The sequence below is a fragment of the Ostrinia furnacalis genome, unplaced genomic scaffold, assembly GCF_004193835.3.
Source record: "Ostrinia furnacalis isolate ACB-3 unplaced genomic scaffold, ASM419383v2 OfSCF6632, whole genome shotgun sequence".
Lineage (NCBI taxonomy): Eukaryota > Metazoa > Arthropoda > Insecta > Lepidoptera > Crambidae > Ostrinia > Ostrinia furnacalis.
In genome coordinates, this window is record NW_021136871.1 from 68258 (window position 1) to 93433 (window position 25176).

Here is a 25176-nt window from a genome sequence, read left to right on the forward strand (position 1 = left end):
CACGGTATTGTCTTATCATAGCGATTAGTAAAGTAAAAACTTAGAAGAGAAGAAATCAAGTAACTTTCATCGACGATTTCAGTAGTATGACTAAAATATGTGCCTTGCGACAGTCTTCCGTCGACTTAACCCACTTTTGACTTGGTGTGGACTCTTGGTCCACACCAAGAGTCCACCACTGTGGAGTCTCAGATTGACTTTTTAAATATTTTTCTGAACCACTACACATGATGCAACCATTTTTAAAAGCGTGAATTAATCTACTTCGTCTGAATTAACATACTCTATGTATGTTTTTGTCGTGCACTTGTACTCGTATGTAGGTAAAACAAAACAGAGAGTGTTTTCGTAAGAGATTATAAAAGAAAGCGTAGAAGCAAACGAGTATTTAATTTACACACAAACAATTATATTATGAATTCCGTTTTTATTCATACGCAGCCTAATTAAAGACATATCAGTGGCAAAATAGAAGTAGAATAGACGAATTATATTGTTTTATACATTCATGGTCACTAACAATTGAATTAATTACATCAAATCAATTAAATTTTGAAATATTTCCTAAATGAATGTGCCTTATTAGACGTTGCAGCTCCATCATATTTATTTTCAGACAAATTGCAATTAAATCAAAAGATAACATTAATAGAAAATCGACAGCTATACATACATAAGGCTAACAGAAAAATTGACAAACAATTTTGAGCCTTAATTTGAAATCAAACAATTCATAATCCATTGGGCTCATTTGAAATTTTCTTGAAGATTGATCTGCTGGTGATCTCAATTACACCATTGCAACAGAAACACCAAAATACAAATAACGGGACTGTAATAAATAAAAAGTATTTTGGCACATAACAACGCAGTTAAAATGTCCCACCATGAATAATGATCCAAAATAGATAAACCAACGGTTATAGATCTTGGACATGCTTTCTTAAAGGTTAACTCTAGGAATATCCAGAAATAATCTCGCTAAAGGTCAAACTGTCTCGTAGCTTTAAAATTAATTATTGTCTGACAAACTACAGTAAAATTTAATTATACACTTTGATTTTAGAAAATCATACTTGTAGTTTCACTTAAAGAATAATGCTCTAGGTTACCGAATTAATTAAAAAATATGTATGGATATTACATAAAATTGCGTATGTACTAATTGTAACTTTATTGCTTGACTTATTAGACTTACTACCTATATCCAGCCAGGATATTTCCAGTGTTTATATCATACAAGATGATCCAATTAAGTAGAGATGTACTACGGGACTATTCCCTCCTCTAGTTCCCATTATAGCAACTCCTGTATAGCTAGGATCTATAGCTTGACCGCATAGCCAGCAAAGGGCAAGTTTTTCCCATGAAAGAATTAAGCTGTCATTGGTTGGACCCACAATGAAATTCATCAGAAGAAAATAGGAGGAGTTACAATTCAAAGTTCAACTTCGACAGAAGTAGTAAATGACTTTAAAATTGATTTATCAAAGAAAACGGAAACTGTACACAAAATACATATTTATTTAGGAAGGAAGTACATAACAGCCAATCAATATTTCAATGTCCAAAATCTAAATGAAAGGAATATTTTACGTCAATATCCGCAAAACACTAAATCATCGATCGTAACCTCTCTACCAGTGGTGATTTAAACTATGTAACAATCCAAAACAGTGAGGTAATACGGCCAATAGCAGCGGTGACGTCATGAAGGCTCCTAAGCCAAACTCACGCGCACTTCGTTAGAGATATTTGCATTGGAATATAGATGGATTAGCTACATTCGTTTCAATTGAAACCGATCAATATGCTGATAATTTGCAAAGCATCATAAAAGGTCACGATGGAGATGTGAAAGTAAGGATTATCGTAAGAATACCTTTCATGGTATTACAGATACGATCACGTTACGTTAAAAATTACGGCACAACAAAATACATTATATCACAATGACGTGGAGCAAAAAATATGTATGACTATTAAAAGGCTTGTAAGGATTTGTCTGTTATCATGTAAACAAATTAGAATTATATAAAATCCGAGTAAGTTTAAATCTCCATCTAGCTAGATGAATGTGCAAAAATAAAAATGCTTTAGATTAGAAGCCGGTGATCACAACAAATATGTAGTTTTAAAAGGCTTAATGATAGTTCCTTAACTCTTAATCGACAAGTTTTAAGATTACACAACGAAGAGCGTCACTAATTAATATTGCCAAAAATGGGCTGAATTACATGGAACTCGACACATAACATGATGACATGCCTTGAAATGACTATACTAGGTGAAATAAAATCCAAAGATGCAACATGAACACATTTAGGGCAGGACCTAAAATGGGCCCTTGCGTAGTGAATTCCACACTTGATACATTATTCTTAGAAAGAAAAATAGTTTTAAGTTATAGGGACTGATTCAATTGCAGGAACACATGGCCTGTTTTTGATAGATTTGCGTTATTCTTTGCTCACTTCTGCTGGCTAGACGGGTTGGGTTTTTTAGATGCGTGTTCCAGTATTTTTAAATAATAGCGTGAGATTTCACAAAACAATATTTGTAGAGCCATAAAAAGCAAAAAAGGCGGACAATCAAATTGCTCATAAAATGTTAAATCCAAACCCGGAGATAATTACAAGTCAAGAATTTACAGCTGAGATCATTACATGGATATAGACATTATTGTAACGGTTTTTAAGAATTTAAGAATTGGTTACTACCGTTCAAACACAGTAATAAAATGGTTAAATATTAGCATTGGTCGTAAATATCAAAGCCAATTTCATTGAGCACGTTTAGCCTTAAAGGAACAGGTGTGTTAATGATTCTCAAATTAATAGTCAGGTTTTATGACCCTACAAATCCTTCGCATTTAAATGTTCAATGTCTTGTGAAGTTCGTAAGTATAGGTAGGTACAACTGACTCTCTCCGAGCAACAAAGATAAATCAGTTGTCATAACCATATAAAGGTTTCCTTTCGCTCAGAGACACTAAAATGTGTGTCGTATCATCTTACACAAGTTACACACCATTGTCCAATCAGAAACCATTTACTATTGCAGATTAAGTCATACTTAAAACCATTAAAGGTTTGTACTGGCAAAGGATTCATTTCTATAACCCTAACTGCTAACCTAAGTAAAAGTACAACAACAAGCTTTGCAAATGTAACACGTCTAGACATTATGAAATCACTGCAGTGTCCATTAGACGGACAAAAGTTAACAAGAGATTTAGGCGAACCCCATCAACTAAATGTCTAGAGCAATTATTATAGCACAGATCATGATACGTGGTAATTTCATCATTACTTACAAACTGTAATTTAAGCTGACAGCACGTCATTAGTTAAAATTCCCTGTGGAAATTAAATTCGAAATTATCATACATCACGCGTGTCTAGTTAAAAGAACGATGTTTATTGGCGAACTGACTATACATACAATGATGAGAACTTAGTATTGTTAGTGCAAGAAAGGGTACCTTTACTTTTCTGGGAAGCGATCCCTCCATTTCCACGTGTCTGTAGTGCTCCGCCGATCTGTGCACCTCCCTGCCACCCCTGGCCAGATCCTCAGCCGACGCCTTCTCCTCGCCACGCGTCAACGTGGTCACTTTCCTAACTATCCTGGTCGTGATTCGTCGTTGTCCGCTGTCATCTTTCTTCGAGATCTTCGTCGACTCTAGTGAAGAGCCGAGGACCTCGGTCGACATCCTCTTGTTCGTGTGAATCGCCTGCAGCTCTGATATTCCTCTCCCGCCGGCTGAAGTCGGCACAGCCAAAGCGCTCTCGCCGTCATACTCAAAATGCGTTTGATTCCCGTCGTGGACTATCCTTCCGTTATAGCTCTCCTCCCGGTACGATCCAGATCGGTAGCTGGAAGTCCTCTCCATACCGGGATAATTCCCATCATATACCGTTTCGTGTCTCGTCAAACCTTCTCTCAAGCTTCTGGGCACAGAAGCTAGGTTTAAACTCGTTGTGATGGGAGATCCGACGGGAGACTGGGAAGACTTTTTCAAACTGGACTTCCTCGGCTTAGATTCCTCGCCCTCCAGCGTGCCTTGGACGAAGAGGCGCTTGCTGCTGCCTTCTTTCACGAATCTATACATCGACATGGTAGATTCGCTTCAAGCCTACAAAGGCATAATATCCTCTTGATTCACGCACTAGAACATTACCGAGATATTTCTATTACCGATTCGCTACACGCGCTGTAACGGTACCGGTGACAAAACACGGAGGCAAACATGAAAGAAAGTGTCGAATAAACGAAATAATAAACAATGAGTGGGAAACTATCTCAACGGGCGAGAATTTGGAAAGTGAATTATTTTTAGCTGAAATTAAAAGTGGCCGGTATGCAAAGCGTGACGGATTAGGTATGTTCTTGAGTCTTTAAATGGCGCGTATGGGCGTCAAATATGGCCGGACCCTTCCGGCAGACGTCAACGACCACCGTATGTGAGTAAAATTATAAAACAACAATGCCTAGAGCCCAGTAGCTGTAAAGGAAACGATTCAATAAAGAATACGGCTTGAAAAATTGCCCTAGCGTGATAAGAAAAAAGCAAAGAATATGGAATTAAAGAGTTATTTAACCATATTGAAACAACGTGTCGTTAACCTTGACCGGAATACCTGAGTAAACATAAGTTTACATAATTGAAGATCAAGTTCGCGGCGTAGGAGCGACACTGCGACTGTGCGCGAATAACTATTTGGTGGAAGATCACTAACTTCTGATGCACGCGCTGATTACACCGTTAGCCTTTTTTAGACCCTAAGCACATATTTATTAGCATAAATAACTTTTCTATAAAAACGATAATGATATTCATGCATTCTCGCATGTCAATGAGTGAGTAGGTATAATGTTGGTGCAAAGATGCAAATATATAAGATTTTTTATAGAAAACATGGCATGGATTGCAAAATCTTGTAGCTGTTGCCACAACCTATTATTACGAAGGAGTTAAAGGCTCGTACCGTAGTGTTAATTGTGTTTTATTTCGCTTCTACTGACTTGAAGCCAAACAAATTGCGCAACATATGCGCAGACTGAAATAAGGCAAGTTTAGATAACTTCGAAAGACACTGACACAAGAATACATTTACACTATCTATACCTGACGAACCCCAAAACGATCTTTCATTATCATAACGATCTTGAATTGTTTAAAATCATGAACTGAGATGTCTTCACAATTGATGCCCCGCAGAATTTTACTCTCTTATTTTTGAATTATTACAAGTTAATGTATTTTTTTGCTGAGTTAGCTTATTTCATTTTAGACATCATAGTCACATCACTTTAAATTAGTGTCCGACCGAATGTTCGGTTTCGGTTTCGTTTTCGGTTGAGTTTCGGTAAAAACACGAGTTTCGGTTTAGTTTCGTTTTCGGCGGCAAACTTGCCGAAACTACGACCGAAACCGAATGTGCATTCGGGAGTTTCCGCGCTGTTATCGGTCATGTTCGGCGCGTTGAATGAGTGAATGAATCCGATCAGAGCCAATTTTATTTATTTAAACTTTAATGCCAAAATAAATTTGTACTTAAGGCGAACTTAATGCACTAAAGCATTCTCGACCAGTTTACCTTTGGGTTGAGCAGAAAAGAAATTTGTTTGGCGGTACTTCTAGTGCAAAGACAGAAAAAAAAACAAATATGCTACATAAATACATAAATAATATATAAAATATACAATAAATAAATACATACATAGAATAGATGATTGAGTTAAACTGAAATTACAATTCATGAAGATGAAATCATTTGAAGGAAGTGGTTATGGACAGATTTTTTAAAAGAAAACTTACTAGACCCTTGCCTGGTTTCTTCAGGCAGAGAGTTCCAGAGCCTTATGGCCTGGAGACGGAAGGAGTCGGAGAGAAAACCAGTTCGGTAAAGAGGGGTAGAAAGAACGGACTTGTTGGAGGAGCGGAGCAGACGTGAGTGCGTAGAACTGAGAAGGTTAAACTGAGACTTAAGATATGAAGGAGAGTTGGGATCATTTAGAATTGAAAAAAGGGTAGAGAGAATTCTGACTTTGCTCAAAATATGAGCCTTGTAAGGAAGTTTCGGTTTCGGTTTCGGCCGAAATAGACACCGTTGCCGAAATTCGTTTTCGGTTTCGGTTTCGGTCGTAAAACTAGTTTCGGTCGGACACTACTTTAAATACCTATCATCAGGTTCTCATAACAAAAAATACTACACAACGCAATCGTTTCCTAGTCCATCATAAAGAACACATTCCTTTGAACAATTTACATATCAATTACATTCAACATTAAATCACATACGACCCATACACACCGAATTTGGTATCATGGTATTTTCAATACCAATGTAATAGATCATTAAAATTATACCTCAGGACGTGTGGGTGACAACAGGAGTTGCCGACATATTTTTTTGCGTTGGAGTCTCGCTCAATGATCACTCCTACGTGGAGCCTTGCAGCCTTTATATGGTGAAGTTGTTATGTAGTTAGATCAGTTTTAATGGGCGTTGGAATTTTATTTGATATTGTCACCTGTTGTGCAGGTTCCGAGTCCTTCAATGGCAAATGTACTACTTAAGAAGCTGTTTAAACTATTTTTTGTACAGATATAGCATTTTATAATGTGAATATTCCAAATACTAATCATGAATTCGAAACTTATGCGTGAGGAGTAATTGTATGAATAGTTGATGATGATTGACTGATGAGAAATAATTGATGAAAATTGGTTTAATTTAAATAATGTTGTTTTCGTTTTTAAAGAAAATGTAGAGAAAGATAAAGAAAATAAACATGTAAAGTATTAGATAAGGTATTAATAGAATCAGGAGAACTTATGTAAGGCCTTGAAGAGAGCGATAACAAGGCAAAATGCATACACGACACTTATCCGCAATACAAGTAAATAAATTCGACACGACTCTGATTAAAAGTTATAATTTGACATCTAGCGTGAACATTAGGATAGACGTAAAACTCAAAGAAAGTAAACTACAGACCAAGTTTAAAAATAAGTTCACTTCGCGATATGGACCAGACAATGCAAACAATGCAGACAAATAGAATAATTACAGAGATAATACTTTACTACTCAAACAATATGATGATGATCGTGAAGAATGTACGGCGGAAAAAAAATATATGGATTCTATGGTGGTCTGGGATAGTATTGAAATTACCTATTGTGAAGAAGAACGAGAATCGTTCCTTGTTCAGAATGGATGCGTGTTACAAACGCAATCCGTGGGATGGTATTCTTTCTACAATAAGCAATTAACAGAACTAATCATACTTCAAAGTTGCATTTGCGGAAGATGGAAAAATGAATTTGACAAGTGGGACCAGTAAAATTAATTCCAATAACGACTACGCTGCGCTGCCCGCATCCTGGTACGTTATGGTAATTCTTGGGGAAGGCTGTTGTCCAGCATTGGACGTCATTTGGCTGAAACGGTATGGAGGGTAAATTCATTGAAAGGTATCGAGTAGATTCATTTAGGGCATACATCTGCCCTATCATTATCAGGTCATTTGGTGTCCTTTGCAAGGACAAAATGCTCTGTAAAATTAGCAAAGGCAAATGAAGGATTTAAACTCTTTATGCGAAACAAACACACTGTGGGCTATAATGATTTGCAAAAATGCACCCTCTCTCGTGACGGACAGAAGCATCATAAATGTTAACGTGTATCTACGTTCATGTTTGAATAATTAATTAATTAACTCATGCTTTGCTTGCATGCCAGAAGAGTTTTCTGCATAACCAGTTCACAAAACAAAATTGTTTAAAATGACAAGCAATTCTGTATTTGTGTATTTGGATGCAGAAATGAAGGCCAAACATAAGTGTTAGCAAATTTAGACTAAGCCGAGCGCAAATATATGACAAAAACGTTTTATATTGTTGTCTTTACATTAATTGTGTTCTTCGTGCGCAGAATCATGATGATGTTTAATGAAAAACTTTTGGTCTTATTATGTTTTGTCCCTCAGTGTCAAAGGATTCTGATGTATGGAATCCGCAAAATGGGATCAATTTTCAGTATCACACTTTCACCGTTCACTTTACACTCTGCTGCAACAACTTACAAGTAATATCTATGTGTTATGTATTCATGAATTAACCTCATCGGATTTGTTTCCTTCACCAATAAAAGATATTGTTTACCAAATTCATTGTCACTCAGAACATTTGGATAAATTCTTATTGGAAATTAACCCTTAAGATGATCTTATAGGACTTTAAATTAGATCTTGGTTTGAATTCCAACGGAAATGGAGTTGGTGAAACGGATTTTTTCGTACATTTTTATTCCCATTTCCAGATGAAAGCCCGATAAAGCCTAAACGAACAGAAAGAGAGGGATCCCAAAGCACTAAAAAGGTTTGACGGCCAGAAAGAAAGGAAGAACCATCATGCAGGTTTCATCATAGCACGTTCGTTTGTTTACTATCGTTTTTAGTTGAAATGCATTTGACTTCAAACAATACGCTGTTGTTACGCGTTGAGTAACCAATTAGCCGCATATGTAAGTCAATGAAACACTAGCTGGTATGTAGCAAAAAGTGTTTTATATTTTCTGAAGAATATTTTTACTCTTCGTCTGATTGATGAGAGAAGAAATTTAGAAAACGTGCGTTTAACCTTAGTTCCAAAGAAGCGATAAAAAAATTTTTGTTTAAAGCCTTTGCAAAATTATAAAAATTGAACCGATAAATATTTATACGGTTTCCCACTCCAACAATAGTTCCAACCGTTATTGTCACCGGTATCGATATCGGTAAGCGCATAAAAAAACAAATGGCACCGCACTAAACACAGACCACAAGTTCTATTTTCAAAAACACTGTTAGTGTATTAGTCGTTAGTTCGTTCGTTGTCGTAATTTTGAAATTGAACTCGGTGCGGCGCGCGCGCGTCTTCGCCGGCTGTAAACAGGTGACTGGCGCGCGCGCTGTCAAACGGTAAGCTACCGTGGCTAGGGTTGCCAAGCGGAACGTTGTAACAGTGTTTTTAACTAACATTATTTGTTGAGTAAATAGGTTTCTATCTTATGTTTTATACAGTTTTGCAGGTTTTTGTCTAGATGAAAGCGAAGTTATGTTGAGGAAAGGCTATTAGGAATAGCGTTTAATACAAGATCTGACGGAAAGAGACTGGAATTTGTTTCATAACTTAAAATTTACTAAACAATCTTAAATCAGGTAAAATGTCTTTCTCTACAAAATTAACGACTTCACGGGTTTCCAATGCATACTGCACTAAAAAAACATATAAAGAATAACATTATTGTTGTTTTTTAGTCCTTGTCAATAACAATGTCGATAACCCTATGTATGTATAATGGATGTTTAAAAAGAGTATGTGGGTTCTTTGCCATCAATTAATGTTACTATAATAATAAATTGGGATTATGCCTTGCAATTTTTTTCTAATAAATCTATCCCAATTTGGCAGACTGTGGTAGTCAGGGAGCCACTTCCACAGAATTATCATTTAAATTGTCAGGTAGACCTAACAGAAAATAACGATGAAATTTTTTTTTAACTTAAGGACGTCACTAACCTTTTATATGTTCATATTATTTAATCTGGATCACTTAATTAAAAACAAATGTGATTCAAATTTTTTGTAAGATTTTTTTTTATAAAAAAACCTGGTATGTATAGGGACTATCATTGGGATTGTTGTAGACTGATATTATAAATCCTGGTTATACAAGAATGGCAGTGACGGGAACAAGAGGTGGGAATAAAAAATATAGCCATTAAATCTTGCTAATATTACAAATGCGAAAGTTTGTATGGATGTTTGTTACTCTTTCACGCAAAAACTACTGAACGGATTTTGATGAAACATTACATTATTATTGTTTATAACCCAGAACAACATATAGGCTATAAATTATGAAGATCAGTGAAAAAGTAAATTTCAGGCGGGTGAAGCCGCGGGTAAAAGCTAGTATTTATTATCTTATTAACCAGATGTTTATCACAGTATCTGCCTACATATTCAAAGTAAAAAACAGAGCATTATAATTAAAAGGTCGTGCCCACTCAATAACAAAACATAAATTATGTTTCTGAGTTTATTAATGCAGTGGAACTAGATCTGAGTTGTATGTAGGTGTTGGTATGTAATAGTAACACCTAGGCACTTGTATATTTGTTCCTTTTTCCTATACGAATGCAAAATACATGCTAATTTTAATACATGTAGGTATCTTGTCTTTAAGGACGTAGGTAATTTTTATTAGAAATGCCAACCCTGTAAAAAGCCATTTTCATTAAATATCAAATTGAATTATGTTTTAACTACTAAAATAGTTGATGAACTAAAAACTTATTAAAACTGTCATATTATTATCGATTATTTAGCACCGTCCATCGATAAGTGCATAAGTAAAAGTATTTTTAATAGTTACGCGCTGCACTAGTTTAATGAGTAGTAAATAATTAATCTACAAAAGAATTTAATGTATGCTCAACGAAAGCGTGTCACGTAATAATTTTATTAGAATACTTATTTTCATACGGATTGTAAGTAAACTTGCTTTATTTCAAGACTACTAGCGCCATCTGTGGAAGGACGCCGTAAAGCGTTGCTAAGCAACGGACGCAAATACGAACCAGTTTACCGCGTTCAGCGCCATCTGTGTAACAGCGCAAGCATTAAGCAGTCAAGCGCAGGTTAGTTTTGGCGCCAAATACAAAAAACTTTTTTTTCTCTCTGACAACTTACCAATCTGATCGTCTGCCAGAGGTGTGCATGGACAGAAAAGTGCGTGAATATGTAACAAAACAACTTATTTCTAAATAATAGCTCAGATAATTACTTTTCTATGCGCCTCATTATTTTTTACCTGTTTCCTTATTTAAGTATATTATCTAACAGCCTGCAATAGGTTTTTTTCTTAGTCTTTATAATACCTATTACAAGTTCGCATTAAATCTAGATTGTAGATTAAATTGCAAATTAATATAATAAACCTGTCTCTCTCGTTGTCAATATTATAATATCCTTTACTGTGGTGGTCGTTAAAGCAATAAAGTCTTTAGCAAAAGAATTACATAATGAAATTATTCTTAAACTGTCGTTAAGTCAATTAAAATAAAAATAACCCTATGAGGACAAGAGAAACTATTTAAAAAAATCACCGCTTTGGTGTGATCCATAAACCATTAAAAAACTAAATTTTCCTTATATGGCATCATCATCATTTCAGCACAGATTTCAGGCAATGGCAATAAACTTGGCAAACTCTATGGCCGCCCGTTTTCCCGCCTTTTTCATCTGTCAACCAGCGTATACTGCGAATTATTTTAACACAATTGAAAAGCGATAACACCATTAAAAACAGCTCTGACCTTGACAGTTCAAACATTAAAATGTACCAAAATGTGCTCATTGTATTCTTATCTCGTTTGAGGATAAATTTTTAATTTTAGGACACGTTTGGTATGCGTCATATTGCCGAACAGCGTCATGATGACGAAATAGGGATTTCCTAGGACTATTGAGTAAGGCAAAATTCCTGTAACTCAAGCATAATTCCCGTAACTGCTTTTACTTTCTTTTAGGTTCGTTTTTTAAATTTTACTTCAATTTAGCCATTTTCGAATGATTATTTACACTTATAAATAACTGAAAACTAAACACATGAAAGTCGTTTACGGGGTCGTAGCTTAATAGACCCAGTTTTAGAACATTAAACTTTCAGAAACTGCTATTAAAACTCTCATAAATTGGTAGTTCTTAATTAGTATCACAAAGTTTGATCATTGTAAACATGTTTTCTAGAACAACAAGTTCGATTTTATTTACAAAAACTGAAAGGCATTAGAAACGAAATACGCTGCCATGTAGGTTAGGTATTACATTTAAAGCAAGAAATACCTCTGTGAAATTCATGTATTCTTTTGCATACCTATATGAGATCACCTGATCACGATGAAAGAAGTCATGATGGATGATGTCATTGCGTCATGACTACATTTCTTTCTTCATCATCAAACATGACTACCTATTTTACTGTATACCTAATACTACTGCTGCTGGTGCGTAAGAAAGAAGCGGTTGATGGAGAAAAATGCAAGCATCAGGCCTCCCCAGCTCGTCTGGCTAACGGCCATATCATCCATTTGCCTCAGGTAAATTGAAGCGAGACAAGTTCCTGCAGTCATAAGACAATGCAGTGGAGACTTCAATGACCAGTGGGATGAGTGTGAGTTTACATCAAATAATATTAAAAAATGTATGAAAATTTTAGTTTTTGAACGTTTCGCGCTAGGGGCGCTGTACAATCCTTCATACATTTAATGTTATTTTTGACGCGCTCACTAGTGAGCGCGTTTGATGAAAACTCACACTAGGCCCTCAGATGATGATGATGATGATGAGAGATAGGTCTGCATTTTACAAGGGCATTACGATGTGGTGCATCAACACGTCATGTGTGACACACTGGCACCATACTGTCAAGACTTTAAAAAAATCATAACGCATAAACATAACGTTCGAAACAAAAGACGGACTTTTTTTCTTAAACTACATATATGGCTTCACAAAACACGGACTTTATACAAATCTTTCAGATTTATCGCTCATTGCCCAACTTTCGCGTAGGTCTGCGGTAGGCAGAAAAATGTAAGATTCTGTCGAAATAGGGCGCAGGCGGTGCGTGGGCGCAGCCTGACGGCCTTCGCGTCCTACATGCGGGGGCTGGTGACGTCACGGAGTGGAAGAGCCTTCAATGTAAGGGAAAGTGAGAAACAGATGGTCAAGATAATAAATTAATAAGTAAATAAGTATTTGTCCGACCACCGACCACACACTGGTTAACGCATGACTACTTAACTGAAAATGACGTGTCAAAAAAGCCCACAATCCTGAGGGCTGAGTCGTGGCTGAGTGTGAGTTTACATTAACGTATTACGTAACGCTCTCTAGTGAGGACGTTTGTTGTAAACTCACACTAAGAAGCCCTCTGTATTATGAGGTTAAGGAGGTATCGGATGATGACTTTTTGCAGAGGGTTAAAAAAATATAATATAAATATCTTTTTTGTGCGGAATTTCAAGATCAATTTAACAACAACTAAATATTATATTATTAAACTTTACAAATATATAAGTATTGTGTTAATGCACATGAATGTTTGTATTATGCTGCTCTATAACCCGGTAATAGAATTCAGGCCATTTCAGGCACGCGAGCCACTAGGATAGTCGGCCTTCTTTTAAGTCTAATTAAAAATTATAATATTACACAGCACAAGCAAACAATTTTTAAAAGGAAACCTTTTAACGTTTCGAAGAAACATCTCCCATGGCAAAAACATCGTATAATAGTCATAATTTACACTATTTTACATCAACAGATCGAACTGTTTGTATAAATGGGAAAAAACATCGATTCATAGAAGTAAATCCATACAAATTAACTACACTAACATATACGTATGATATAGTGTACAATATTGCCTTAATAATGTGTACGATAAGTATAGTAAGCAATATCGCCTTATTTGAAGCAAACAATCGACCTCTAACCTAGAGTTTACCGAGACGTTTATAGTCCGCACCTGTATTTAAACTATTCATTAAAACCAATATGGCGGCCGTCAACAGTTTAAACCGAAGATGGCAATAGATGTAAACACCCATGTGTGGACAGTCGAGCGTGTTAGAATATATATATCTACATACCATGATTTATATTAATATTCCACGGTAAATATGTATAATTGGTACACTATTTAACTTGTTAAACACTACACACACAAAACATTGCACAGCCGCCATATTAACTGACAGATTGAAATTCAGATTTATATAATTCGTAAATTAGAATTTATTGTAAGGTTTTTGGTTTCTTAATAATTCAGAATTTAATTAAGATCTCCGATTCTAAATATGAAAGATAATATTACCCTATTTTTAATATATTGTAAAATGAGAAACTCCAACTTCCGCTTCCGAATAAAAATAGTTTTAAGATCCTGTGCCGTGATTGGTCGACTGTTCTGATTGGTCGTTTTAAGCCGACCAATCGGAGTTGAGTAAAAAGAGGGAGAATTTGTGTATAAATGGATGGAATTTCTCATGGAGAAGTAGTCTCGACGGATCTTTGAGGTGATGCTGACCAAAGTTAAGTATACATTGTTTATTGGTACTATTATTATGCTTGTTGTGTAATTGTATTGTATTATTGTGATATTGTATTAACACGTGGCTATGTGGCTGCGCCAGGCCTATTATATTGACACCTGGCCAATTGATGGTGACATGCCACGGGGTCGGGTCGGTAGTTTGATGACCAGTATAAAGAAGGACAATGCTTATAGTTGCCGGTTATGATAAGGTACAAAACCTAAGTCTAAACCTAACCTTACCTAAACCTAAGTCTTAACGTAACTTAACTTAGAACTTGTGTTCTGTGTGTTTGATTATAAATACTGGTTATACAAAATACCGTCAAAATGTTAATAATAAATAAGACTTAATTACTGCTAGAGTACTCATTTTTATATAAGTTATAAATATAAATTGTAACTGGTTGAAAAAGAGGCTGACAAAGGTGACTGAGTTTCTTCCGCCACTTCTTCTCAGCACCAGCCCATTTTGTCCCGAAGTGGTGGTAGGGCAAGCTATATTTGGGACGTGTATAAGTGCCCTGGAAAAGGGCTTTATACTGAATAAACCATTTGAATTTATAATTGGATTTTTAATTTGGAACTTGCTTATTTATTAAACTACAGTATTATAGTCCTATATATTTCCACGATATAATACGATATGATAGGAATATAACGTAAAGTATTTTATGCTAGATTTTGCTTAATTTTATTCTTCTTTTTGTGGTAACTTTATTAATTAAAGAATTTGCTTTAATACATTAATATTTACTAATTTACAAATGATTAATGCCTAAAAATCTAACAAGCGCAAAATCTTTATGGAATTTGTACTTTTTATTGAGGACAAGTGACAACTATGACAAGCCAGCAGCGCGTCAAAAATACGGAAATATTACTTCCCGTGGCATTTGCGTGTTAGTAAAGACACTTTAAATCTTTTATTAAGAGTTTGAACATTAAATTGATAAATAAATTAAAGATGGAGAATAAGTAATTTGTTTAGAGTTCACATTAATTTGGTCTTCGGTCTATCCTGATACCTACATTTATTTAGAACTAGCTTTTGCCCGCGGCTTCACCCGCGTTGAATTTAGTTTGTCACAAATCGTCATAAATTATAGCCTATATGTTAATCTGGGCTATAAACAATAATACTGTAAAGTTTCAACAAAATCCGTTCAGTAGTTTTGCGTGAAAGAGCAACAAATATCCAGACATCTGGACATCCAGACATCCACACAAACTTTCGCATTTATAATATTACCTAGTAGGATAGAATAAGTATTTTTGAACACGACTGTACCTTCAAGGTTGTTCTTATTATTGAATAGGTACTTATTTAATAGTGTTGGATTCCAAGCTAAAAAAAGGTCAGGTTCATATTACGAACTTGGTTTTTGCTACAAATTGTTTTTCTATAACTTAGTTTAGTTAGTTTTTGCGACAGTATTGGAACCTATTGTTTAACTGTTTTAGTTTATATTTCTAATTGTTATTACTTGTATCTAAATATTAGATCATTCTTCATTTACTTACATTAATATTTCACAATGACCTAACACAGTCATAATAATAAGTATTATCAAAGGAAAAAATAAATGGACCTCCTAACGCGAAATGGAATCAACTCACAAATTTTTAAAATTAATAAAAGCTAAGGGGAACTTGAGATACTATCCTCTGGAATTTAACGTAAAGAAGACTTTCCGATTGTTGACTGTTTCAATACGCCATCAGTTATTAACATTAGCGACAAATATAGACGAGATTGTGTAATAAAAGCAATAACTAACACTGTCGTACACCCAAAACGTCAAAAACTAAGCAACCGCCGTTAGTTCTGTGGTCCATTTATTAATATTTCGCGACGCTAGCGCCACGCGACTGAGGGCGTTGACCCCCGACCTGCGCAGTGCCTCCAACGGGTTCCGGGGTCTGCTGATGTTTAGTTAGGTTCATTCATGATCGTTAGCAGTATTCCAAAAAGTGCTGGTTTTGTGCACATACTGTTAAATATGACATTATATTTTCAGCACAAGTCTCAACCACGATTCAATTTCAATCATAGATTTAAGCTTTTGATTGATTGAATTTCAATAGTTAGATCAATCACAGTCTGAAAGAATCTATGACTAAGATTGAATCTAGTTTTGGGTTTTCGTTTTGTAATACTGGCCTAACACGAAATAGACAAATTGTTGGACATGTGGTCTACCACATGCGACTCTAGTCGCACTGAAAATTTGGACAGGATAATAAAAAAATATAAAACCAAAGTCGCCCTTTTTCTTCGTTCCATACTCAACGGGACCCTAGTACTAAGATTTTGTACAACACTGTAACAGACAACAACAGACAAGCAATCTGAAGCAACACATAGTGACAGTAGTTGTTTTAAAAAGCATCATGAATATGGACGAAGGAATCCGTGTCAAGAGCCTAAGGGTTTTTGAGGGCCGCATGTCATAAGCAGAACTTTCTCTAGGGTCTTTTAATCTGTTTTCAAAATTACTGTCAAGCAATTTTGATGTATAATTATGTAGTTTGATGTGCTCTATCGACAGTACATTGTTATTGAAGTAATATAAAAAAGATTTCTGAAATTTTGTACATACTATAATTACTATAAATAATCGAACTATAGACCACTACAACTACGTCATCGGTCTTTTAAGTGCAGTCCAGTTATGTGACATTTACAAAAAATCTAATATTTTTAAAATAAAAAGACACAAAAATAATAATCGATTAAACAAATCGTTATTTAAAAGGAAACAAATAATTTGAACGCGCTCTACAAATGTCGGCTATCAACACCATTTTTAATTAATTAAAAAATAATATTGTATTCGGTAACATACCAGTTTAATAATATGAATCAAGACAAAACCAATCCAGTAATTGTAATGTACACGAACATAATTATTATGCTTACAAGCTTTTGTTTAGTTTTACCGGTCTTATTCAATTGAAAAATAATTTTTCCTTTATTATATAAGACAATTAAAAACGAGTATATTATTTAAATTATAAGCGTTGAGACTTTTAAGCCGCCAATTTACTAAAAATAAATGGGTTTTAGTGATTTAGGATTAATAGCTTCCACATAACTTTTCCATAATTTAAAATTAATTCCACTCACAAATTAATGAGGGAAAAGTTTAAAACTTAAAAACCCCCGACACAGTTTGAAAGCGCTTTCTTCCAGACAATCCAAGGAGAGGAAAATTATTTAAAATAACAGGGTTTTGCAGTATTTTGTAGCATTTCTTGTACATTTATCTTTGTTTATTTAATCTTGAATTATGCAGTATCTTTTGTGTTAATTCTTTCTCTTATAGTCTTGTGCTGTGTCACAAGTATTATTTTATCTATCTTTAGACTTAGAGATAAATAAATAGATCCCCAAAAGTGATTGATTGAGCAATAGTTGACCTTTCGCGGCGCTCGCGTTAAGTCCGTCACGACTGCCAAGTTTTGCAATTGAGCCGGGGCTTGACTATGAGCGGGAGAAAGACCTAACTTTAATTTTATTACTGATAAGTCTTTTTATGTACTAAATCATTGGCGGTCTAATGAAATTCTAATATCAATTACTCCTTTAATAAACACAACCCAAGACTCAAACTCTACTCACGTTAAGAAAATTAAAACAATTGATTTTCACTTAAAACAGTTCAGTGTCTTCAAATGTTTTGCTAATCTAATAACCACTTATTACTTAATCACTACTTACGGATAAATCTAATATTTTATTGTCTGTTGATAGTCTCGAGAAGTGGTTATAGTACCCACGAGTACCTACAATCGAATTACGAACATAAAATGTTAAGATGAATAAGGACCATTTACAGTCCTTTATTGCTGAACAAATTGATTACACACGGTCATGATCTGTGGGCGTCGCCGTCCTTCACAAACGTTGTTATGCCCGCATTTATTCCATAGAATAAACCTTTTTCCTTTTCAAATGAAAAACTTTATTTAACCGTCCGTTATGATTTGAATTCGTTAAAATATTCACCGTACCTGGGGTACGGCAACAATTTTTAGTTCATTGATTTTCTATCGCAATCAACTGAAATCTGTGTCGATTGTAATGTGAATATTTAACCTCATGTTCTGTTTGGCTAATCCCTAACACCGTTTCCGGATTTCAGGAATAATGATATTTTGAAAAAATAAAAGTCAAAACTAGATTTAACCTCAAGGTGAAGCCTGCGATTGGTCAAACAATTAATGCTAGCCTTTTAATTGTATAATAACCTCGTTCCCAGATCCTCGCTCTAAGTCAAGCCATAACCGCAGGGCGCGGCAGACACTTTCAATGCGACCGCTCGTAACTCGTAACCGTCATGTCCTATGTAAGTGTTACAGAAGAAAGTTTCTAAAACAATGACTTGTATGGTAAATACTCATGAAACAATGCAGGTATTTTTCCATAATGAAAAGGAGTGGCATTCTTTTTCATCGTCTTTCTTTCCGCGAGCAAAATGGGTAGCTTTAAATCTGTATTTACAGAGAGCAAGTTAGTCATAAATAGATTTTTTACCTGTATTTACTTACACAAAACCTACGAATTAATACTGAAAATATTGATCCGGAAAAGGTATACAGTATTTTAAAGTAACGTTCGTAAAATTACAAAAAAATGTTCCTAGACTAAAAACCTAAACATCTATAATCATCAAAACTACTACCTCCCTTTAAAACGACATTAATATTATAAATCAATTTACAAACAAAAAACCTCAAATAAGTAATAAATAGTTGAGTACTTACAGAACCTAAGTAAGTCAGCGAATCACATACATTTTTGACGCAAAACCACAACTAAGTAATTAAGATGCTAAAGGGATTAGCTTGATAAGCCATCGTCCTTGCATACATTAGTACTTACTGCGACAAGCAAAATACAATTACAATATTGCATAATGAATAAAATGGAAAGAGAACGCATGAATAAACAACTGATCATTAAAATGACATCACTATCTACATATACAGGATGTATTCACTGAAACAACACTATTTTATATTCAGTGAATGGGCATTTTGGAACACATACATGACATTACATTCCTTTATTAACAAACTAAAATCTTCTTGCATTGAGATCTGAGAACCGTTCTTCATAAAGAGATTATGACAAATAAAATAATTTGCTAGAGATGGGTAAAATAAAACGTATAATGTGCGATAACGGTTTTACTGGTTGTTTGTTTATTATAATAATAATTATGTAGAAATTAAACATACCACTATTACTGCTATGTTAACGGAGTGTAAAAGTGATTGGTAAAAGGCACTAGAAAATAAATAAATTTTTATCTAATTTTTTTGGCACAGAACGTGCACAATGGCCTAACCCAAAATTATGAATTTTAGTGGTTTTAATTATTAACTCTATTTTAATTAGCTGGTAAAAAGAGCAGCCTGTACAAGCGCCATACCGTACAAGGGTGCCTGAAGTGTGCCAAGCTGCGCCCACGCATAGCTCGCGCCACCTACTGGCGATTTTAATATTTTTTGCCAATTATATCACAACGACCTCAGAGAAATCGAATTGCGAAAGTGAAAATGGTGAACTACCAATTTTTAGAGATTGCCATTTCTCTGAAATATGGGCATTAATTTTCCCATTAGACCCCATAACCCTGACAAGGAGATGGTAGAAATTATTCAAGATTCGCAACTGAACTGAGAACTGAATCATAAACTAGTCTGCAAGTTTTAAATAGTCTTCTTTTAGATTCAAGTCTCAAGAGTATTAATGTTTAGACCTGGATTATATAGCCTGACCAGGAACATAAAAACCCTGGCATAGAGGCGCGTCAATTGCATTTGATAGTGCAACACTGAGTACAGTCGTACCTGTGTTAAATTAATAGGCTAACTTTATGTATCAGGATTCAGGATTACGGGCTAATTTGATATTTTCATAAATTAACGAAAAAATATTATTAAAGGGAACCTGATTTAAATAAATTAAATGAAACCATCAATCGAGCTAGTAGAATTTATTTTATTATTCATCAATAATCAAATTCAGAACTTGAATATTCAACTGCAATGTCTGCTCATGAACGCTTCAAACTCGGTACTTCTTTCCCAATCCCATAAAATTCAACACTTAGAAAGTGACAAAAAATTTTAAAATAGGTAGTTGAAACAAACCACAGCTAATTTTCATAGTGGACTGTACTATACGATAAACATGTCAGTCAATTTGACAACCTTTGTAAAAAAATAATAATAATAAAATAATAATAATAATTACAACCCGCCAATCATCATTATTAAGTTATAATTAATAAGATGAGTTAAGTTAATTACAAATATGTACATAATATATTATACTAATTAATAATAATAATACACGTATTAATACCAATTATAATATTAATAAATATAACATCAAAAACTAACAATCATTATTTTATCATAAAATCATTATAAAATATCAAATTTGTCAAATTATTATGAAAACAGCCTATAAGCCACTCGCTCAAATGTTAAATGTGTCCTATCCCGTACAAAACATGTTTTCGAATTGTACCTATTCATCGCCGCGCCGCGCAGTGACTTACTGGATGGCTTGTATTTTATTTGCACCTACCTGCTTTATAAAAATAAAAAATCACTTTTAATAGAACTGCTGCGCTAAATCGTTTTTGTATTGTTTTATTAAGACAAATTAATGTTTCTCTGTAAGTGATTGCATTGTAATCTTTTTGAGAAATAAATATCTTTAACCACAAAACCAATTGCGCACATTTAAAATAAAGTTTGTTTACACTTTGACAGCAATAGACTGACATGCAAGGTGACATGTCAATGAAGTTTTCAGTTACTGTTGCCATTAAAAGAAATTAGTACCATTAGTTTTCCGCAACATGGCGAGGGTTTTTATGTTCCTGGTCAGGCTATACCTGAATTATTTATTGAATATCGTTTTACAATAGGGATCTAAATTAAAATCTCTTATGCAAGTTGGAATTTGAATGATTCAATAATGTGGCACAAACACCAGCCGACCATCAACTTTCAATTGCATCAATTAAAAGTTTAAACACATAAATGCAAACTCCAGGCGCCAGGCTGCGCAGGAGCATACAAGCGAAAGTGATGATTGTGTCGCGCAGAATGTCATCCCGAACAATACATTGCATCATGGCTGACTCACGATCGCCTACGGATCGGTTCAGGTGACTTTACAATTAGTTTGGCAGACTGGATAATGTGACACACCTACTTGCACAATTAACTACTACTGCTTTATTTAGATAGGTGTAAATTATACCTAGCAAATACTACTTGTATAATACAAGTGGAATCGCGCAAATATACTAAAAGGATCACGATGAAACTTTAAAATTTTCATCATTGTATTCAATGGAAAAATCTTATTATCTAACTGTTGCATTTTCACGCCCAAAACGCAGTAGGTATAAAATTTTCTGAATTTAATGTCTTTTATAATGCGAACAGCTAGGGACCGAACATTATAATCCGGGCCTTTTCAAGGCGAGAGTGAATAGAACTTACAGGGCAGATAAATGTACCATCCTAGACTGCATCTCACTTAACACCAGGTGCGATTACGGTCAAACACCTGCCTTGTTACATAATATAAAAAAAATCCATATACGGAGTATAAATATCACAAAACATTATGAACTCGCCATAAACACTACAGTCGCTTTGAAGGAGCTAAGTCTAAAAACTCTGACTTCCCACTGATTGGCGGCTATTTATAAAAGTCCAATAAGCATAATAAACGAGCTCACTTTCAAAATATAAAACGAATTTCACTTAAAAAAATAAATAACAAGATTACACATAAGCGGCACAATAATCACACCGCATCAAAACCGGTGAAAATAATTGCAACAAAAAACAACTTTCGATCCGACATCTTTCAAAATCACTTCCCTTTCATTGCGTCCACGCATCCTTACAGAGAGGGACAGCGAATCTTGCCCAATCGATAGGGTTGCCAAAAGCAATTCGAAATTTTTTGGCAAAAAATTCGGGTTACCAAAAATCCTTCTAGCGATTATTTAAGGTATCTACCTAAACGCCTTATTTTTTTAGAAAAATTAAGTTAGCTGTATGTTTCTTCTTCTAAAAAATGGCCGATTAATTTGAGAGGCTTACAGTAAACTAACAAAAAAAAACTCGAATTTTATCTAATGTAACTTATCGAACCGCAAAACAGATTTCTATTTTAGTTACAAATCTTACTTTCTCTAGGGGGTAGCTAACCCAAGTCAGAACTTTTGAATTTATGGATATAGATGGTAAGGTAACCCTAGCAATAAGTGAGAGAGAAAGCGAATGAGCTCAGCTTTTGATTTGGGAGCTTGAGCAATCTGGTTGACATTTTTATTCTGTGCAATGATACCGCTATCTCGAGGCATAGATCAAGTTTGCGAAATACAAACATTCATGTTTAGAATTGAAACAGCGGAATTAGTTTGTGGACTTATAGGACCAAGTCATTGCGACATACTGGATTTTAGCATGAAATTATGCCGTTTTAACGAATATGAGGACAACTCAATTTATGCTACAATTAATTTGTACATATTTAGACTTGATAAACTGGCGTATCTCAAAATTTTATTTTGTTTAGATTTTTTTTCCTTTGTAATTTTTCATAAGATCAACATAAATATCTGGTGACTTCTATGCTATGGGAATATCTACAACAATATACATTGCATTATCACAACATTTGAAACGTTTACCTGGCTAAAAGCCATAACTAATTGAATAAAGCCTCCACTGTCAATAGTAAGGCCACAGGCCTCGATACTACAAGAGCGGGTGACATCAGCATTATGTACAGCAGTACACACGTAGACCAGGGAAAACAGTCCACTCAGTACATCACAACATTGCGTAATGGGACATCTATCAAAAGAAAAAACTGAATAAGCAATTTTTCATCAATTTACTTTTGTTTTTATATGAGGAAACAATAAATCACGCCAAGCAAATTGTTGCTTATCTGCTAAATAAATTAAAATCTACTAGAATTCGGGAATAAAGTTTATAACACAATCATCTAACAAAATAGCATTTTGAAACTAACATGTGGGTTGGAACTGCAATAAACTAGGGTTTAATGGATAAGATCCAATGTTTTAAATAAGTAACTATTGAAAAGATACAGAAAGGAACTTCCATTGGTAGGAAACCAGGAGTATTTGAAGACTTGTCAGATACCTTAAGATAAGAGTTTATTCCATAAATTGAAGGTATAATTTGGGCTGAAACTGCAGTGAAATGGAACTAGGTCCAAAGGGTTACAATGAAATGGGTATGTTTATAGAGAATATAAAAATAAGCATTAAAAAACCACAGGAAAGACAGATTCTTGCTGAAGCAGTACCTAAAAGTAACTTAAAAGATCCTATATTAATTTGATAGCAAAGGCACAGAATTACTTTTAAGCTTTTGATGCTACCTGGGTAAGCTGTACTGTACATGCTATTACAAACGAATACACCGATCTGAATACGTTATATCGGTGTCACGGCGACTAGTATAGGCATTTAGCTTTCTATGTGACGAACAAACTGACTAACATGGTATGAAAGGCGCCGGCAAGGTTTTGATGAAATATTTACGTACGCGAAGATCTTACAGATATCTTAGTTACTAAATAAGATTCAAAAGATACGAGTGTATTTCAAAATCACGAATGAAACTGTATTCTTTAAAAATATTATTCTGTAAATGAATCCCACAGATTAAAAAACTTCCTTAATTAAACCAAATTAACTGTCCATCATTCATCAAAAGAACACAACTCAAAATGACCGCGAAACAAACGATTATACAATTATTTAATGATAACGTTCACACACAAATATGATTTAAGCTCGCCTAATACCAAATTAAGAACGCAAACAGACGTAGATCAATCATAATAATACATAATTCTAGGTTTATCTCAATGAGGCAATCAAACTAAAGGTCAAGACTGATTTGCATTCTGAAACATGTTTTTATACCGCTCTGGATAAATATTATTAGCGAATTTTATGTTTAATGGCAAAAACAAGTTTGTTGTTTTTAAGTTGTGACAAAATATATTGGTGCTGATTGAAAGGTGCACTTAAAAAAGTTTCGCAAAACCGGAGCATTTGTATTTTATATTTTATTTGTCAATCGAGTTCATTAATCTTGGCTAGTTTAAAATAATTATAAAAGAAAAGAATATATTTTTTTCTTGAGTCCACCATAAAAATGACAAAAAGAATAACAGCGCCGTTTCAAAAAGGCTACTTTTGAGGCTTTTCTGTAAGCTGTTCTATACCTACGATAAATGATACGTCTTATAATAATATAGTCTTGTGTAAAAAATACAATTATTACAAGTCCTACTTCCGTAACTAAAAGTTTTGAATTTGAAAGCTTGCATTCGCTGAAAAACAAACATAATTAAAAAGCACAATGCCTCATCTATCAGGCCATCTACTATCTCACTGACCTGGAAATGCAGAATGATGGTCCATATCAGCCCGAGGGTCAGCTTGGGGTTGCCGTCCACAATGTCCTCTGCCCTGATGTTGACCAGCTTGATCTTCTTGTACCGGAGGAAGTCCAGTGCCATCTGCACATTTTGGAGCATGTGGAAACGCATGCGGCCTCGCTCGCGCGGCTGGAATTGGAGAGAGATAAATGATTAGTTGAAGAAATATGGTGATCAATGAAAGAAAGAATTAGATGTTATACGCATAAAGATATCATCATCAGGATCATCAGGTCATTTAGCCTCCATTGCAGGAGGAAGATCCTATCTTATTATCCCGAAACAAATGTAGGATTTGGCCTACAATCCCCATGCTGGCAGACGAGTTGGTCTGGCCAGCGTTAAAGCACAAACAAACACGTAGAAATTAAAATTTTCTGCCGTTACACTTTTTTTTTTTAATTTTTTTCAAGTTATAAAATAAAACACGTTAAAATAATAAGCTGTGAACTGAGCAGTGTCAATTTGTCGCAATTTGGTTCG

General features: G+C 34.6%; 1 protein-coding gene across 1 annotated transcript in view; it reads right to left on the minus strand.

The window, feature by feature from the left end:
- LOC114362575 (plectin-like) overlaps positions 1–25176 on the minus strand; it is a gene marked incomplete at its 3' end in the record, with an annotated part of 103900 nt that overhangs the window by 67317 nt on the left and 11407 nt on the right. Inside the window, exon 4 of the mRNA XM_028318029.1 lies at positions 24652–24822. Within this exon, the coding sequence (XP_028173830.1) occupies positions 24652–24822 (171 nt within the window). The remainder of the gene's footprint in view (positions 1–24651; positions 24823–25176) is intronic.